Source organism: Aulonocara stuartgranti, assembly GCF_965226115.1.
Source record: "Aulonocara stuartgranti genome assembly, chromosome: 18".
Classification (NCBI taxonomy): domain Eukaryota; kingdom Metazoa; phylum Chordata; class Actinopteri; order Cichliformes; family Cichlidae; genus Aulonocara; species Aulonocara stuartgranti.
Window position 1 is genome coordinate 25,598,833 of NC_138954.1, and position 19,596 is coordinate 25,618,428.

The 19,596-nt window shown below is 40.7% G+C and overlaps 3 protein-coding genes across 7 annotated transcripts; all 3 read right to left on the minus strand.

The window, feature by feature from the left end:
* Window positions 1–23: 23 nt before the first annotated feature.
* Window positions 24–11,793, minus strand: LOC309693880 (parafibromin-like). 2 transcript variants are annotated; one of them, XM_082513490.1, is made up of 11 exons: window positions 11,561–11,793; window positions 10,929–11,034; window positions 10,685–10,754; window positions 10,504–10,566; window positions 2,904–2,956; window positions 2,649–2,779; window positions 2,008–2,113; window positions 1,764–1,833; window positions 1,583–1,645; window positions 1,386–1,435; window positions 24–1,150 (listed from the first exon to the last, which is right to left on the minus strand). In XM_082513490.1, the coding sequence occupies exons 1-11, from the start codon at window positions 11,689–11,691 to the stop codon at window positions 1,082–1,084; spliced, it is 912 nt and encodes a 303-aa protein (XP_082369616.1). In that variant the 5' UTR covers window positions 11,692–11,793; the 3' UTR covers window positions 24–1,081. The 2 variants fall into 2 exon arrangements, with proteins under 2 accessions (XP_082369616.1, XP_082369617.1); XM_082513491.1 differs by having other exon boundaries at window positions 1,386–1,439.
* Window positions 6,324–10,409, minus strand: LOC309694472 (uncharacterized protein). The gene has a single exon (XM_082514579.1). It carries the CDS (start codon window positions 9,017–9,019, stop codon window positions 6,887–6,889), a length of 2,133 nt encoding a protein of 710 aa, XP_082370705.1. The 5' UTR covers window positions 9,020–10,409; the 3' UTR covers window positions 6,324–6,886.
* A 342-nt stretch (window positions 11,794–12,135) lies between the features above and the next one.
* ro60 (Ro60, Y RNA binding protein) lies at window positions 12,136–19,501 on the minus strand. 4 transcript variants are annotated; one of them, XM_082512785.1, is made up of 9 exons: window positions 19,368–19,501; window positions 17,848–18,436; window positions 17,389–17,609; window positions 15,376–15,522; window positions 15,146–15,283; window positions 14,927–15,043; window positions 14,540–14,656; window positions 14,140–14,286; window positions 12,136–13,871 (listed from the first exon to the last, which is right to left on the minus strand). In XM_082512785.1, the coding sequence occupies exons 1-9, from the start codon at window positions 19,368–19,370 to the stop codon at window positions 13,719–13,721; spliced, it is 1,632 nt and encodes a 543-aa protein (XP_082368911.1). In that variant the 5' UTR covers window positions 19,371–19,501; the 3' UTR covers window positions 12,136–13,718. The 4 variants fall into 4 exon arrangements, with proteins under 4 accessions (XP_082368911.1, XP_082368908.1, XP_082368909.1 ...); XM_082512782.1 differs by having other exon boundaries at window positions 14,140–14,337; XM_082512783.1 differs by lacking the exon at window positions 19,368–19,501 and adding an exon at window positions 18,921–19,253 and having other exon boundaries at window positions 14,140–14,337.
* Window positions 19,502–19,596: the final 95 nt, after the last annotated feature.

Consider the following 19,596-nt stretch of genomic DNA (forward strand, 5'->3'; position numbering starts at 1 on the left):
GTTATTGGTAAAATGAAAGCGCATTTCCAGAGCAGCAAGTTGTTTATTAGGAAGGGCTTTACATCGCCGCTACAGTAGGTACATGTTAAGCAGGACAGATACAACAGAATGGTTGTGAAACACTTGAGAACGACCAAATCTCATGTCCATCTCCTAAAACGCTGTGTCAACAGTCATGTTATAAATATTTTATATGTTGGATGTTGCTTTAAAATTAAAAATGAAAAGATCAGCATGTTGGGACAAACATCCTTCACAGTTACATGGTCAGTTTATTGTTCTTTTGTTTATGAAGACGAAATGACACCGTGATAAGTAAAGCTTATTACAGTACTTTCTTACAGTAAAATGTAAATTCTGATGCAGAGAATTCAGACTGAAACACAAACTTTTTACACACACAAAAAAAAATCCCAAACATTGGCATTAGTGCGTTGTTAAAACTGAATTCAAATTTACTTTATAAAAAGTGTCACCACATTTGTTTTAAAGTATAACCTCACGAGAAGAAAACAGAAAACTCAGCTTTAAAACAATAAACTGGGCTTAGGGTCAAACAAATGTTAGAACAACTAAAATTTGTGGCTAAGCTAAAGCAAAGACTGTGTAAAAGGAATCCAAGATGTTAATACTTGAAAAACACTTTTCTGATCTAAGAAATCTGTGAAATTAACAGAATAAAAAGCAACTCCAAGTTTTACCATTGACTTTGTGTGCTTTGTTTCAGGTTTCTCTTTCATTGATGTTAAGTATCTCTACATTAAACTTGCTAACTCATACCATAGATGCATGTTGAAGACTACAGGTAATCCCCCCGAAGTAAACCTACATCTGCAAACACCCTATAACTGTGACTCATGCATTGTTCCCCTTAACCTGCCAACCTCTTGCTACAAATGTTGAATTGGCCTTCATATTCTACACTCATTACATTACTCAGGAAAAGTCCCAGAAATCTTATCAGATCAGATCAGCCAAATTACGAATGACACTAAAACTCCAAGGTTGAAGCCAGAGATGGTCAGCAAACCCCGGTCTTCTGTGTCTGAGATGGCAATTCCAATGTAAGTCAGGCCACACATCACCAGCTTTGCACATTGCCTTCTTTATGGTCCTCTAGACGGGCAGCCAGACACACACATTCCTCATCCTTGGGGTGAAAGCAGTTTTCACATTATTAGCAAATTACAGGATAAAATGTGATATAATATCAAACATCTTTAACTGCCCAAACTGCAGAAAATTCTAAAAGTTAAGATATTCAGACTTTGTCAATTTCAGTGTCCTGACTGGGGGGTGGGGGATGTTTGAAGCATCACATTTCTAATGATACCACACAGAGAACAATATCAGCCACATGTGACATCTGAAGTAACATAATTTACCTCAACTCTTGTTTTTTTTGGCTTCAGAAGATGCCTCATCAGCTTCTCTTCTGACTAAAAAAAAACAATAACAAACAAAAAAGAAACAAAAACAAACAATTTCACAGCACAAAACAAATGCCTTCATACCACCTTCCTTTACTTCACTTATTCAATATTAAACTCCACATCATGTTGTAAAAATGCTGTAACTTTACCTTGTGTCCGGCTTTGCAGACCTATTTCTATGGGCGCACTTCTGTCGATGCTCGTTGACGTGGCTGCAAATGGACAAAAACAACATTTGAAGCAAATTTTCAGCGAACCAAAACCTGGAATGACAACACCTGTACTAGATGCCACAGAAAGCCCCCTCCTCAGCACCCAAGCGCTACTTACAGCTCTCGCCATTAAGATATGTACGCAAGTCCTTTCGATCAGGTCGTCTGACAGCACGGATGTTCTCTGTCTATAAACAACACACAATCATAAAAGTCAACACTCTTTAAAGTTTACAAGATGCTGCATGTATGACAAAATGTGGGCTGGAATCAGGATTGTCCTCAAACAACACGTTGGTAAGCAATGAAGGATTGATACTGACAGATTCTGGGCTGTTTCATATGAACTCCAGAGCACTTACTGCAGCTCTTCGCACATAGGATGGATGCGGCAGGTGCACATTGTTGAGAAAGAACAAGATAGAGTCCAAGGTATAGTACTCTTTGGGCTGCCCCTCTTTACCAGTACTAAAGATCAAAAGAAGCAAAATACATTAAAAAGCATGCAGGCGTCCAGTTTTACAACTAACAAACTTTAAGTGAATTACTGCGTGATGCACACTTAAGGTGGTTTGATGTGAACCGCATTAAGGCTTGAATATAAAGCCAAAGTCACTTTATCAACCACTGTCAACGGTTCTCCTGCTAGCTAAAGCACTGCTCCTTGCAACTTCAGTTTCTGCGTCACATGCACAAAGTTTGGTTTTTGCACGGTGAAGAAAGACGTTTATAGTCATGACTGTAGGGACTAAAAGAGAAAACAAACAAACACACAGGTGTTTCAACTCGACTCTTTGGATTTCTGACTCCGTGAAACAACTCTGAGCTACGTCCATGATTAATTAGCATTACACAATACTACAAGTTTGGCTTTTCCTCTCTCGAGCTAAGTTTAAAGGACATACATTAACTTTCATGAAAGCTAGTAAAATTGGCTCTATAGTCTATGGAAGAGACCTCCCTGTTGCACTAATAATAATTAATAAGGTGCTTCGTGACATACCCCGAGATTATGTAGTTAGTCTTGACATTCTTCGGCCAGGAGAACTCCCCAAATATAACTTCATCTCCTTTAGCAACAATCTCCTTTTTCTGGATGTTATACTGACGAAGAACACTCAACACATCCGCCATCTTCAGTTGTATGTATGCAAGGTTTACAAGGTAAACACAGCCATCAAAGGAGGGTTGAAGCATCACATTTCTAATGATACCACACAGAAAAACCACATAAGCCATCTGAAGTAACATAATTTACCTCAACTCTTGGTTTTTTGGCTTCAGAAAATGCCTCATCAGCTTCTCTTCTGACTAAAAAAAACAAAAACAAACAACAATAACAAAGAGAAAGGAAACAAAAAAAAAACATTATTTCACTGTGCGAAACAAATTCCTTCACTTATTCAATAGAAAATATTTGCAAAAATATGACTATTAGCGACAGGACAGTGCCATTATTAATATCAGCACTAGCATTTATAAGTACCGTATTTTCACGACCATAAGGCGCACTTAAAAGTCTTAGATTTTCTTCAAAAAGTGCGGCGCGCCCTATAGAGCGGTGCGCCCTATGTGTTGTAAGGAGGACGTAGTAGAGAACACCATGAGAACGTTAAAGGGTGAAGAGTGGGCGTTGATCGTATATACCGGGACAATCGCACATACCTGTATAAAAGAACAGGTATGTGCATTATGCAGGACATCGTTGTTTTAACAACCCTGAAAATGGCAAAGAGACACGCTTACGAAGCACAGTTTAAACTGAAGGCCATCAGCTACGCGGAGGAACATGGAAATCGAGCAGCGGCGAGAGAATTTAAGATTAACGAATCGATGGTTCGCAAATGGAGGAAGCTGGAAAACAAGCTCCGGCAGGTCAAGAAAACGCAGCTGAGTTTCCGCGGACATAAGGCGAGGTGGCCCGAGTTGGAGGAAAGACTCGAGCGGTGGATCATCGAGCAAAGAGCGAGCGGGAGAAGCGTTTCGACGGTCACCATTCGGCTAAAAGCAGTTTCACTAGCTGAAGAGATGAACATTGAACATTTCCAAGGAGGTCCGTCTTGGTGCTTTCGTTTTATGAAACGGTGCCATTTTTCCATCCGGACCAGGACTACGGTAGCGCAGCAACTTCCAGCGGATTACGGTATAAGGAAAAGCTGGCCATCTTCCGCTCCTACTGCAGCAAACACATTGGCGACAAAAACATCCAGCCCAGCCACATCACAAACATGGACGAGGTCCCGCTCACTTTTGACATCCCGGTGAGTCACACTGTGGAGAAGAAGGGGACCAGCACGGTAGCGATACGCACAACGGGGTATGAAAAGTCTTCTTTTACTGTTGTGCTTGGCTGCCATGCTAATGGACAGAAACTGCCGCCTATGGTGATTTTAAAGCGAAAGACTTTGCCTAAAGAGAAGTTTCCAGCAGAAATCATCATTAAGGCAAATGAAAAGGGCTGGATGGATGAGGAAATGATGAAAGAGTGGCTGAGGGAGGTGTATGTAAGGAGACCAGGTGGTTTTTTCCACGCATCACCATCGCTGTTGATCTGTGACTCTATGCGTGCCCATCTCACAGCCAATGTGAAAAAACTAGTGAAACAAATGAACTGTGAGCTTGCTGTCATTCCGGGAGGCCTGACAAAGGAACTCCAACCGCTGGACATCGGTGTGAACCGCCCGTTCAAAGTAAGGCTGCGAGCGGCCTGGGAGCGATGGATGACCGGTGGAGACCACAGTTTCACTAAGAGTGGAAGGCAGCGCCGGGCGAGTTACGCCACAATTTGCCAATGGATTGTAGATGCTTGGGCTAACATGTCTGCTGGCACTGTTGTTCGAGCTTTCGCAAAAGCCGGCATCGTTTCCGAGGAGCCGCACGGCACGGAAAGTGACTCTGACAGTGAAGACAGTGAACCTGGCATGTTTGATGGAGATTTAGCGCAGCTGTTCAATTCAGACACAGAGGATGAGGACTTCGATGGGTTTGATTGATGATAAAAATGTGAGTACCAAACTTTGTTTTGCTCCTGCTTTATTTTTAAATACGCACACTTGTATGCTTGTGTGTTGTTGATGATGACGATTATTGGTAATAAAAATGTGAGTACCAAACTCAGTCTTGCTCCTGCTTTATTTTTAAATATGCACACTTGCAGGGACGTGCAGAGAGGTTTAAAGGGGCGGGTGCTCAAAGTTAAAAAGGGGCACATTGAACCATGCTGAATAACAACAACACACATTCATCAAGAATCTAATATGGGAAGGGCAGGGCTGTGTTGATCTGAGACTGTAGACATTAAAAAGTCCACAGGAGAGATGGTAGCTGATTAAACAAGTTTCATGAGATAATAACAAAATGCAAAGATTGGTGACAGCGCTTGGAACCATAAGGCAACGAAAAACTGTGACATAAACTCGGCTCTGCCTGTGAATCACTCTTTGCTTCTCTTCTTCCTTCCCATCATTTCATATATCACTCTCCACTTGCTGTCTATCTGAGAACAAGGCACAACTTGCTATTGCAATAAACTATAATCTAATTATCCACACCTAACAACTCTTGCACTTAATCTATAATAAAATGATGACAGCAAAATGTTATAGCCCTGCCTTTAGTAGCCTCATACAGCTCCTACTGTTTCCTCCTCATGTCCTTACCAGCCATGTCTGCACAATGTTATATCATGAGTAATATTTTTTTAAATCCAGCTAAATAAAACACACACATGCACACACAGTGACATTTTAGACCTTCTTCAGAATACTGTATATACTATGGGCATCCTTACATTATTATTTATTACTAGAGCTACAATAATAAAGCAATGAGGAGGGGGAAGTAATAAATATGAAATAATGTATTTATGATGATTCCATTTGTTTCACTATCCACTCTGTGCAGGGGCAAAGCTTATTACATTTTTAAACTGTAGAGATACAATCATTTTACTGCTGTAAAATCCAACTTTTGTCTTATTTAAAATATAAATCTAATATAATCTGCTTCTTAATGTATGTTCTTTAAAATACAGCGTGTGTTTTTTAATATATTATAATTATAATAATTATTATGTGGACATGCATATTAGATCGTTTTTTAGTGAAATATAATCCCTCCAGAAAGGCAGGAAATGCCCAGAAACTTACTTTAAAACTAAATATGTTCCCTAAAACGGTGACAGAGCTACAGACCCATGACAGCCTTACACAGGTAGCCAGCAGCTATGACCAGCACTACTTGTGCAGTTAATAAAAGGACAGGTAATGTTTGTCACGCTGTTGCACACACAGCACGCTCGTTTGTTTCAGTTCGTCAGTTGCAACAAGACAGCTTACCAACGTGTACGTAATAAGCTAATACTCCTGGGTGCTATACACTACAGTGTACGCTGTACACCTACTTACTGGGTTTGTCGCATCAGTCTGTGTCTCTGAGTTAACTTGTGTTTCTCCTACAGCTCCGGACCGCAACAAATGCGCGTGCTCTTTGTGAGCTCGTTCCCGGCTCGTAACCAGCGCGTTCTGCCGTCGAGGGCGATCATTGGTTAAATGTGATCATGTGACTGATGCAAGCCAGATCCTTTTATTTAGCAAAACTATGATTAATAGTTAAATATTATTGTTGAGGGGCACAGACAGGACTCCGCACGCACACACACATAAAATAAATAAATAAATAAATAAATAAAAAAAATTTAAAAGTTGCCTCAACAAAAGGGCACTTTGGGCACTCATCAGGAAAGGGGCGGGTGCTCAAGCCCCTCTAGCCCCCCCCTCTGCACGTCCCTGGTCTCTATCCATCTAGTATTAAATCTTTCTGGGAAACAAGTATGTATATTATGCACACACACAAACACACATGCAGCTATTACCTATTTCTTGTTTTTATACCTAAGATGAATTATTGTTGAATGAAGACATTTTTCAAACAAATGTAAAATGTGGGCAATTGTGTTTATTGGGTAAAGGAAAAGGCAGAAGGGGGGGAAAGGATAGAAAGAATGAAAGAGAGAGATGAGAGAAAACCCCAACAATCCCCTCTGAGCAAGCAGCAGGCGACAGTGGATAGGAAAAACTCCTTTTAAAGTGAAAGACACCTAAAGGAGAAACCTATGGCAGAACCAGGCTCAGGAGGGGGCAGTCAACTGCCGGGACTGGTCGGGGGGTGAGGGTGAAAAAAGAAAAAGGAGGGAGGGGAAGGGGGGAAATGAAGATGGAATAGAGGTGGAGGAAGACGAGGTTACATCAGGTGAGAAGCTGCAGTGCCCCTCCTCCAGAACCAGTGGAAGCGTTTTTTCTTCTTTTTCAGATACTCTTCCACCAGCACTTTTTTCTCAATGATGAGGGTTTTCAGCTCATCGATTGTTTCTGCGTTTTCTTTCTCAAGTTTGTTGCATCTTTTCACCATGTCTTCTAATTGTTCTTGTTTTTCTTTAAGCTTGTCTTTCAGTTCTTTAACTGTTGCCTCCTCTATTCGCTTTGCCTTGTGCACATCTGTGTGCATGTCTTCCAGCTGCTGGTTTCTCTTCTGGATTTCTTGAAGTCTACACTGCAGGTCTTTATGTGTTTTCTGTTGTTCTTGCTTTTGCGCCTGGATTTCAGTGTTTTTGTACTTCAAGGTCTTAGAAAGTTCCTCAAGTTCGGTATTTTTTCTCAGCATCTCATTGATGCTACTCTGCATCGCTGAGCATTGTTTTTCCAGCTTTTTCTTTTCTTCTTCCAGTACAGTTGATTTGTACTTTGTTTCGTTATACAATTCTTGGAGTGCTTGATTTTTCCTCTGGAGATGAAGTTTTTCTTCTTCCTGTTGTATTTTCTGTTGGTCTTTTTCTTGAAGAAGCTCTTTATTTCCGTGCACTTTTTTATCAAGCCTGATTTGGAGCGATCTGTGTTTTTCCTCCATCTCGTCAAGCTTGGAGTCCATTTCCTTCTGTTTCATTTCCAGTTTCTTCTTGTCTTGAAGCAACTGTTGACTTTTGTGCAGAGTTTTGTCATGTTTCACCTGCAGCGCTTTGTATTTTTCCTCCATGGCTTGGAGTTTGCTCTGCAGGTCTCTCTGCTCTACGGGCTCTTGTTTCTTTTCTTGGAGGTTCTCCTTATTTCTCTCCAGAGCTTCATCAAGCATTACTCGCAAGCCTTCATTTTGTTTCTCAATGTTCCTCAGCTTGCAATCCATTTCTTCCTTTTTTATTTTCTGTTGGTCTATCTTGTGAAGAAACTCTTTATTTCTCTCCAGAGCTTCATCAAGCATCACTTGCAAGCCTTCATTCTGTTTCTTGATGTGCCTCAGCTTGCAATCCATTTCTTCCTTTTTTATTTTCTGTTGGTCTTTCTCGTGCAGAAACTCTTTATTTCTCTCCAGAGCTTCATCAAGCATCACTTGCAAGCCTTCATTTTGTTTCTCGATGTTCCTCAGCTTGCAATCCATTTCTTCCTGATGTATTTTCTGTTGGTCTTTTTCTTGAAGCAGCTCTTTATTTTTGAGCAGTGTTTCCTCAAGAGTTAGTTGCAGCATTTTCAGTTTTTCCTCCAAGACTTCAAGCTGGGAGTCTGTTTCTTTCTCCAGCATTTCTTGTTGCTCTCTCTCTTGAATGAACTCTTTATTTCTGTGCACTGTTTTCTCAAGCTTGATTTGGAGCGATCTGTGTTTTTCCTCCATCTCGTCAAGCTTGGAGTCAATTTCCTTCTGTTTCATTTCCATTTGCTTCTTGTCTTGAAGCAACTGTTGACTTTTGTGCAGAGTTTTGTCATGTTTCACATGCAGAGCTTTGTATTTTTCCTCCATGGCTTGGAGTTTGCTCTGCATGTCTCTCTGCTGTGTGGACTGTTGCTTCTCTTCTTGGTGGATTTCCTTCAGTTTTTCCAGAGCTTCGTCAAGCTTCTCTTGGAGCTCCTGATTCTTCTTGAGCATTTTATCCCCTTTAATGCTCTCTTTTTTCTCATTTTGGAGCAGATCTTTAATTTTTTCTAGAGCTTCATCAAGCTTTTCTTGGAGCTCGTGATTCTTCTTATCTTGGAGAGCCCATTGTTTCTCCTCAATAATACCTTCCCTTTCCTGAAGCTGGTAGGATAATTTTTCTAATTCAGCGCTCTTTCTCTCATTTTCTTCTGTCAGGATCTTAATCTTTTCTCTGTTCATGAGATTTTCCTTCTCCATTTCTTCCAATCGCTTTTCCTCTAATTCCACCTGTTCATCCCAAGGAAGAGAGCTGATGTAAGGGTCTAGGGACTCATACCATGGAATAGAGCTGGGGTCAGCTTCTTGTCTTTCTTGCTCTTTCTGAGACATGTTGGAGTCTGTATACCGTGAGTACGAAAAGTATCCAGATGTTTGAAAATGCTTTACTGGTGAACGTTTGAATGCTGCTAACATAAGTGCTGCAAATAACGGACTGAAAGTTGTACCTCCTCACCCCTATTTATGGATTCAGAAGCCTGTGACATCACAATTCCATAAGCCAATGAGGTTGTCACATGACATTCTAGAATGAGGTCATGTTTTTGTATGAATTTTTTAAATAACATCAACATTCCGTAAGCCAATGAGGTTCTTACATGACTTTTGAATGAGGATAATTATTTTGTGTTAATCGACATAGCCTGCTGCAGCTCAGAGCTCGTGAGCTCAAACGATCCTCCAACCTCAGCCTCCCGGTAGCTTGGATTACAGGCACGCGCCACCGCACCCGGCGAGAAGCAGCTACGTTAACAGGGCTTTTAACTATGTCTGAGGTGACATCATGACACTAACCTGCTGCCCATCATTAGCAAAGTTGTAATGATGGGCAGCAAAGATGAGGAATGAATGGTGCACAATTGTTATATGCAAGTTTTTAGAAAGCTCGTGGTTAACCCAAGAGTATTTTGTCACAATATCAAGAAGAGTAAAGCTTCAATGTCAAGAATAGATAGGAATATAGGGAATTATATATTTTTATTTAAAGACAGGACTCACATGTTTTCATTTCTAGTCTTTAAAACCTGTCTCTATCAGGGACGTGCAGAGAGGTTTAAAGGGGCGGGTGCTCAAAGTTAAAAAGGGGCACATTGAACCATGCTGAATAACAACAACACACATTCATCAAGAATCTAATATGGGAAGGGCAGGGCTGTGTTGATCTGAGACTGTAGACATTAAAAAGTCCACAGGAGAGATGGTAGCTGATTAAACAAGTTTCATGAGATAATAACAAAATGCAAAGATTGGTGACAGCGCTTGGAACCATAAGGCAACGAAAAACTGTGACATAAACTCGGCTCTGCCTGTGAATCACTCTTTGCTTCTCTTCTTCCTTCCTTCCCATCATTTCATATATCACTCTCCACTTGCTGTCTATCTGAGAACAAGGCACAACTTGCTATTGCACAACTTGCTATTGCAATAAACTATAATCTAATTATCCACACCTAACAACTCTTGCACTTAATCTATAATAAAATGATGACAGCAAAATGTTATAGCCCTGCCTTTAGTAGCCTCATACAGCTCCTACTGTTTCCTCCTCCTCCTCATGTCCTTACCAGCCATGTCTGCACAATGTTATATCATGAGTAATATTTTTTTAAATCCAGCTAAATAAAACGTCCCTGCACACTTGTATGCTTGTGTGTTGTTGATGTGACGATTACCGGCAATAGAAATGTGAGTAAGGTACCGAATTCAGGTTTGCTCCCGCTTTATTTTTAAATACGCATACGGTACTTGTATGCGCCCTATAATCCAGTGCGCCTTATGTGTGTGTTAAATACAGTAAGGGCACACATAACTGAGACTGCGCCTTTTAGCACAGTGCGCCTTATGGTCGTGAAAATACGGTAGTAATTCCACATCATGTTGTAAAAATGCTGTAACTTTACCTTGTGTCCGGCTTTGCAGACCTATTTCTATGGGCGCACTTCTGTCGATGCTCGTTGACGTGGCTGCAAATGGACAAAAACAACATTTGAAGCAAATTTTCAGCGAACCAAAACCTGGAATGACAACACCTGTACTAGATGCCACAGAAAGCCCCCTCCTCAGCGCCCAAGCGCTACTTACAGCTCTCGCCATTAAGATATGTACGCAAGTCCTTTCGATCAGGTCGTCTGACAGCACGGATGTTCTCTGTCTATAAACAACACACAATCATAAAAGTCAACACTCTTTAAAGTTTACAAGATGCTGCATGTATGACAAAATGTGGGCTGGAATCAGGATTGTCCTCAAACAACACGTTGGTAAGCAATGAAGGATTGATACTGACAGATTCTGGGCTGTTTCACATGAACTCCAGAGCACTTACTGCAGCTCTTTGCACATAGGATGGATGCGGCAGGTGCACATTGTTGAGAAAGAACAAGATAGAGTCCAAGGTATAGTACTCTTTGGGCTGCCCCTCTTTACCAGTACTAAAGATCAAAAGAAGCAAAATACATTAAAACGCATGCAGGCGTCCAGTTTTACAACTAACAAACTTTAAGTGAATTACTGCGTGATGCATACTTAAGGTGGTTTGATGTGAACCGCATTAAGGCTTGAATATAAAGCCAAAGTCACTTTATCAACCACTGTCAACGGTTCTCCTGCTAGCTAAAGCACTGCTCCTTGCAACTTCAGTTTCTGCGTCACATGCACAAAGTTTGGTTTTTGCACGGTGAAGAAAGACGTTTATAGTCATGACTGTAGGGACTAAAAGAGAAAACAAACAAACACACAGGTGTTTCAACTCGACTCTTTGGATTTCTGACTCCGTGAAACAACTCTGAGCTACGTCCATGATTAATTAGCATTACACAATACTACAAGTTTGGCTTTTCCTCTCTCGAGCTAAGTTTAAAGGACATACATTAGCTTTCATGAAAGCTAGTAAAATAGTCTATGGGAAAGACCTTCCTGTTGCACTAATAATTAAAGATTTTGTGTTTTATGACATACCCCGAGATTATGTAGTTGGTCTTGACATTCTTGGGCCAGGAGAACTCCCCAAATATAACTTCATCTCCTTTAGCAACAATCTCCTTTTTCTGGATGTTATACTGACGAAGAACACTCAACACATCCGCCATCTTCAGTTGTATGTGTGTAGAGCAGTGTGTTTGCGAGGCCCCTAGTTATCAACGTCGTGCGGCCTCTCTAGATGCCTGATCTTGACCCGCTTTAACCTCCTAGGACCTGGCGTCCACATGTGTGGACGGCACATTTTGGGGTATTTAGACCAAAATATTCAATTTTGCTCTACAAGGGCCTGATATCCACTTACAAGGACATAATACTGCTACTGTTCTATCGAAATTTTAATGAATATCCTCATATGTGGCTCTTATTTTTGTTAAAAAAAAAAAAAAAATCTGGTAATTCTTTTTTACATTCATTGGGCCCCAATATGCCCAAATATGAAAGATGCATGCCGTGGAAGAGTTCGGGGTCTTAGGAGGTTACACTGTAAACTTTACTTTGATCACATGTATCAGTTCAACAACTCAGGCAGTTATTGGTAAAATGAAAGCGCATTTCCAGAGCAGCAAGTTGTTTATTAGGAAGGGCTTTACATCGCCGCTACAGTAGGTACATGTTAAGCAGGACAGATACAACAGAATGGTTGTGAAACACTTGAGAACGACCAAATCTCATGTCCATCTCCTAAAACGCTGTGTCAACAGTCATGTTATAAATATTTTATATGTTGACCAAAAAGACTGTGGATGTTGCTTTAAAATTAAAAATGAAAAGATCAGCATGTTGGGACAAACATCCTTCACAGTTACATGGTCAGTGTGTATTTTTCTTTTAATTCTATGAAGACTAAATGACACCGTGATAAGTAAAGCTTACTGAATATTCTCAGTAATTATTACTGTTGACTAAAACGAAAAGCACCACTGTAATCATTTGTTTACATTTCCTCAAAAATTAACAGGCCCTGTCTCTAAAACTCTCTAAGCTGTGCACGTTTATTCTGTGTCTGGAGAAATATAAAACGTTTTTTAAATTGACCATTACAGGTTTTATAAAAGTACATTCAAATAATTTTCACAATAATTCATTCATATCAAGTTTTCTGGAAAGGTAGCAGTTTTCAGAACGAACAATGTCACATTAAAGATAAGGTAACGGGTATCAGAGAGCTATGATTGGTCCTTTCCAGATACTTTATTACAGTAAAATGTAAATTCTGATGCATAGAATTTAGACTGAAACACAAACTTTTCAAAAAAAAACCAAAAAAAAAAAAACCCAAACATTGGCATTAGTGCGTTGTTAAAACTGAATCCAAATTTACTTTCTAAAAAGTGTCACCACATTTCTTTTAAAGTATAACCTCACGAGAAGAAAACGGAAAACTCAGCTTTAAAACAATAAACTGGGCTTAGGGTCAAACAAATGTTAGAACAACTAAAATTTGTGGCTAAGCTAAAGCAAAGACTGTGTAAAAGGAATCCAAGATGTTAATACTTGAAAAAACTTTTCTGATCTAAGAAATCTGTGAAATTAACAGAATAAAAAGCAACTCCAAGTTTTACCATTGACTTTGTGTGCTTTGTTTCAGGTTTCTCTTTCATTGATGTTAAGTATCTCTACATCAAACCTGCTAACTGCATGTTGCTGCATGCATGTTGAAAACTACAGGTAATCCCCCCGAAGTAAACCTACATCTGCAAACACCCTATGACTGACTCTTGCAGTGTTCCCCTTAACCTGCCAACCTCTTGCTACAAATGTTGAATTGGTTCATTTTTCTCCCACTTAAATCACGATCCATCAAAATCCACCAAAGTACTGAACAGCTGATCATATAGAGACTCTTAAAAACATGATATGCAAACACATACCATGTCTTAATCACTTGCTATTCAATTTTCACAAAATATAGATGCATTTTACATTTCCAAAGTGTTGTCCAGCCTGCTGGACACTTTGTCGACTGAATGGTGAGCAAGAGAAAACAAAGAAAAACTGGAATTGAAATTGTCAGCATCTTTTGGATTAGTGCTGTTTTGGGACACTCTACATGCTAAATGAGCCTCATTGGTCCACTCTTTGCCTTCATATTCTACACTCATTACATTTCTCAAGAAAAGTCCCAGAAATCTTATCAGATCAGATCTTGGGCCAAATTACGAATGACACTAAAAGCTCCAAGGTCGAAGCCAGAGATGGTCAGCAAACCCCGGTCTTCTGTGTCTGGGATGGCAATTCCAATGTTAGTCAGGATACACATCACCAGCTTCGAATTAGCTCCTGATGTCTGTTGAGAATATACACAAACCATGTTTATTGTAAAAAATATTAGTACATATTTTAAGTAACCTTTTAGATAAAGGAGTTTAAAGGAGAACTTTTAATGCTGTAAAATTAACTGTGCCCTATCAGCTATCTATGGAACAATGTGAATAAAAATAGCACAACAACCCCATCCCGTTAATCTTTGCTTGGTATTGTATATGTTCAAAAACAATCTTTACCACACAAGGCCATTATTTAATTCAACCCCAGATGTGAAAAAACAAACATACTTCTCTGTGCTTCTTCAGAGACTCCACCAGGCTGGCAGTAAGCGTCCACAGTGGGTTGTTGCTCAAAGTGACGAACACATCTACAGCTTTCCTGTTCTCCGTGGCCCATTGAATGGGAACGGTGCAGTCTCTGCTCTCACTCTGGAACTGCAACATAAAGGCACTACCTGATGGCTGTGCACCCCTTTCTCTCGTGCTCTATGTGAGAGGACAATAAACAGGTGGTAGTTGAGCTAACCAGCACTGCTTTGCAGTACTTTGATGTGAAGGTGGAAGAAGAAGAAGAAAAAAAATGCCTCTAGTTGCTCGTCTGCAACAAATATTGTATTGTATATTCCTGAAAGGAACTGTTCAGTCGCTCGTATTATCTCGTCACCTTTAATGTTCTGTAAAGCCTTACCTTAACCAGTTCATCGGTTGCTTCTTTGAGAGTCATATCAGCAGAAATAGAGAATGGTACCATAGCCTCTTCAGAGTAGACAAGCACATGTGTGTCAGCCTCCGTCCTTGCAAAAATCTGTGTCAAAGCCAAGGTCAAAAGAAAGCCATTTAGTTACCCTGACTAAAATGCCTTTATCCTGCATGCACATTCACACACAGTACACCACTGTTAGGGCCTATGCGCTAACATACTGAGAAAGGAATTTTCAGGGAATTCACAGTATGCGTCAACAGTCCCATGCCATCACCCAGGATCTCTCTAAAGATGGGGCAGCCTGAGCCCTGTTTGAAGATGCAGCTGTTCCAACTAACCAGATAGCATCATCTGGCTGTAGTACAGTCTTACCATGGCAATAGCGGCTGCAGCAGCAGCAGTGCTGATCGACGTTCCTGGGACAATGCTGCTCGGTGACCCGCTCATATCTACTGCCACAACAAAGCATTTACCCACAGGCTCCACATTCTGAGGACAGAGTTACAGCAGAACAGGACATTCACGTTAAAGAACTGCTGCTGACATCTTCTGCAACAACTGGAGAAAGTTTTGAAAATTACAACAACATACCATAAAGCTCTTGTAAAAGGCAGAGTCCATAGCTTTAAGGATGTTGCGGTCTGCTTCCCATTTCGGTTTACCCTGATAGCCATGGCCTTTTTTGTAGTTTTCTGTAGCCAAAAGTATACTGAAAGGGTGGATCTTTGCCTGGTGATTTTAGGAGACATTTAATTCCTAAATATTGAACTCTGCATAATTAAAAACAAAATAACATTTCTGGTAGAAGTTGTGAGCCTTACCTGTTTTAGTGCCGTCTCACTTTGAATTCTGTCACATAAAAACTGTGTTTCTGAGCTTCCCGGTTCAAGAACTTTGCCAGATGTCAGCCTACCTAACATCTTTACCACCGAATGGAGAGGCATTTCCTTCAACAAAGCGCTCCATACCTGCAGAAAACAACCACCACACATCCTGTTAGATGTAGAAAAATACATTCCCACATTCTTTACATTAGGCTTCAGTCTACCTGAACATTGCAGTTTTACAGATAAGAAATGTTTTGATTTTTTCCCCCTCCAGGGAACACTTTTCCGCAGTGAGCAGGAACTTACAAGGGGCTCACCCCAACCGCCAAAAACTGGGGAAAAAAAAAAAAAAAAAGTCCTAGCAGTTCAGGACGTGAGATAGTAAAGATCATTTATGATATTTGGTGTTTAGGTAGTAAACAAGAAAGCAGTTACTTTTTAAACCAGGGATGTTTAACTTATTTTATATCAGGGGCCAGATAAACAGAACTTTAATCCTAAGTGGGCCAGACCTAGGAAAGTCCCCTTTCTGTCAGTGTAACTACGTGTAGCTGCACATTTAATCCCTCCAATATTTCAATATAAATAAAGAGGTGCAATTTCAACAGGGCATCTCAGTTTTACTACATGATAAAGAAATTCTGGTAGCTCATTTACCAGACTGTCCTGTAATTATAAAGCAGAAAGTTTTGTTGTTTTATTTATTTTACTGTGGACACACTGTAAAAAACAGGAATTCTTTTATCAGTACTGAAAACCCAAAAAGAAAAAAGGAACTTTTCTGTTCATTTAATAATCTGATGTAGTGTGTAAGACTGTGAGTAGGAGGGCTTCATCAGCAGGACAAGCTGTAAAATTTATGAAAATACAGGTGGAAGTCCAGTGGGTCAAAGACATCCAGTGGGCCGGATTGGACTTTTTGCCAGGCTCTTCCAGGGTCTCGAGCCTCATGTTTGACACCCCTGTTCTAAATGCTCTGTTTGAATTAAAGATGCAATTTTCTTATTTTTTTTAGTGTGAACTGCTGAGGGAGATTTTTGCTGATTACAAGCTTCTGAGAACTGAAAAAATAAACTTTTCTATCATTTGTGCTGCTACTGGACTGGTTCTTATATAGCGCTTTTCTACTCATCTGAGCACTCAAAGCGCTTTACACAACTTGTGCATTCACCCATTCACACACATTCGCACAAGCACATCTTTCTAAGTGTTTTATAGCTAACATTCACACACATTCATACTCTGATGGATGCATCGGAGAGCAATTTTGGGTTAGTATCTTGCCCAAGGATATTTGGCATATAGACTAGGGGAAGCCAGGAATCGAACCACCAACCTTCTGATCAGTGACCTGCTCTACAGCCACCACTGGAAGGAGGTACAGATTAAAAACTAAACTGAAAATAAATTGCTGTACACCCCCCTTTACATGGCATATTTTACTTTACCAAACAACAGCAGGTACAATATATTTATTTAACAAAACTATACGAGTTGCTTTCATTACTACCCAGTTTGTTTTGAACTTCACAAGCCCTATCTGTTTTTCACTTGCCTTCATAATTTTCCTCATAATCATTTTTAAGCTTTGATTGCTCATACAGACGCTGCTAGCTTGTACCTTCTCTGAGTTCTGTATTCCTTTAGCCACTTTGCCTTTTCTAGCTTCGTATGTTCAGCTGGGTGAAAGTGATTTAAGTGATTAGATTTGTTGTTAAACATTTTTGTGGTCATCTCCCCGTGGTTTTCTGCGTTGGACACTGGTCTAGTCACTCAGTGTGAGCAGTTTCCCCACTTGTCAAACTGTGGTTATGAGTGTGCGCTGCTTTACGTGTTCTCAGCCGAGTCAGTCACCAGTTTGGGCTGAGAACACTGAAAATCTTCTTATTTCGTGTGCATTTCTAATCTTAATAAGATCCCAAGTGTAAAAACTGATTCATCTCATCAATTATCACTACGGTCTATGTTATAAACAACAACCAGGTTAAAATGATTTAACAGACTCGCCTGTTTAAACTTCAGATGCTCGGTCAGCAGCTGTTCCCTCTCAAGCTTGTGTTCCTCTATTAAAGTGACGACCTCAGTTTCATCCCGACTGTGCTTTACCTTTTCCACCACTTCAAGATATGAAAGCACCCTGATAACCTCTTCGGCGTTCTCTTTGTTTTCATGAGCAACCTGGACCTCTTTCCACCCCTTTGTTACATATTTGCTGATCAAGGCAATAGCTGAAAACACAAAGAGATGGGCGTTGCATGTTAGCACTGACTAAAGTGAAACAAAATAAAAACTTACACTGTACTGATTAAAATTCAGCATGGGGAGTTTATAAATATGCACATATATGCTCAGAAAAGAGAACATCCAATAAAACCCCAAAGAAGAAAGTTGGATAACTGCAGACGTTTATTCAACTGATTACTAATAACATTTTGCAGGCTAAATGACGTGGGTCTCTATACTTACCATCTCTAGCTGGTTTAGTGTGGGAGAGTCTGAGCAGATCCTGGTGTGACCAGCCCTCTCTCTGCTTACATTTGGTCACTGCAGCAGCTAGACTCATGGCATCTTGCTCATTGTACCAGTCAGACAGTGCTCTCCTCAGGGCACGCCCCCATATCCCACATTTCATGTGCTCTTTTAATTCCTTCTTGTACTTGATGAAAGAAAACAGATGGGCAGGCTCACGACAAACATCCTTCAGGGCTTTGAACGCTGCCTGTTTGGTGTTCACATCTGGGTTTTGGGAGCACAAAGCCAAGGCAAAAATGGAGGGCTCTAGTCTGACAGCTTGCCCATCCTGAGCGAACCTTTTTATTTCCTCCAACACCTCAGCGCCTTGTTTCTCCTGCAGCATGGACTGCAGGGCTCCAGTCTTCTCCACGCTGATGTGACCATTCTCTCTGGTACTGTACAAGGCTCCCTCTGAGCCATAGCAGAGGAAGCGACAAAGCTTGGCCTTGTCACTGATCTCCCATGAACCACCACCTGTTGAGTTCAGGGTATGGTTGCTAGTGGTACTTCCTGATAGCTCCATTGAAACACTTGAGGTGTCCTGAAACAGATTGTAGTAAAATGAAGCAATTGTAAACTTTATAATGAAATGGCACTGTAATTTGATTGTGGTATTTTATCTTATAGTATAGTGGAAATGAAATAAAAGCTAACTACCAACACTAATGGGACGTAAAGCGTCCCCAGTGTTAATCAAACCATGGTTCGGATTTGACAGGATTACGCAAGTGTTAATAAACCACCCAGCGTTTGCTAAGGTGGCGCTTAGCACACCTTACTTTGAACATATATTATCCAGCTACGTTGTTAAAATGCACATTAAAATGTTTGAGTCCCTGCAACAGCCTCTCGAGTTCAAGGCCAGCCAGCAAGCATGAAAATGTTAACTTCGCAAGCAAACATGACTTACTCATTGCCTCAGAGCGCTGTCAGAAATAGCTTAAAGCCGATTACAGAAGACGATCATACGCATAAGACAGAGAAGACACGCTGGTCTGTTAACAGGAGATGGTACGAGAAGTTACCTGCACGTCATTTTAAGTTAGCTGCGGAATGAGCTAGTCAGCCTTAGCTAACACTCCCGGTAGAGATTCGTTTGCTAAGTTAACTAATTAAGCTAGCAAAGGAGGGCGGTCTGGGCAAGGTGAATTAAGTTACGCGGTTTTAATCATTTAACAATAAAGTTAGGAATATGACCAATCATGTAGCAACTCATAGCCAGACCAAGTCTCCTCAGTTTCCCCAGCCGTGACTTGGCTGCATAGTAATGATATTAATGTTAGCCGTCAGCACAAAACTATCAACTCCCCAATCTGAGCTCCGCTCTGGCTGGGACACCGGAAAGCACTTTGATACAGCTAGTCCAGGATGAGCAGCTTGCTACTAACATACGCTAACCCTAACAAAACTGTGTTGGTTTTACTCATATACTGTTTGCGAGTTGAAATAACATGACATAGATATCCACTTACCATCAGGTATGTACACAGTGCTCAAGTTTTTTGGGTTGTTGTTGTTGTTTTTTTAATGTAGCTAGATGTGGAAAGGCCTCCCCGCTGACCGTCAATGAGATAACAGGGCGGTGCCGCGGTGGATGCCGGGATATGGAGTAAAATCACACAGGCACGTTCACCCAGGGTCCTCTCGCTTTCTCTCCGTACGTTCACATTCACTTTTTTTAGTGGTTCACAATCCACTGAA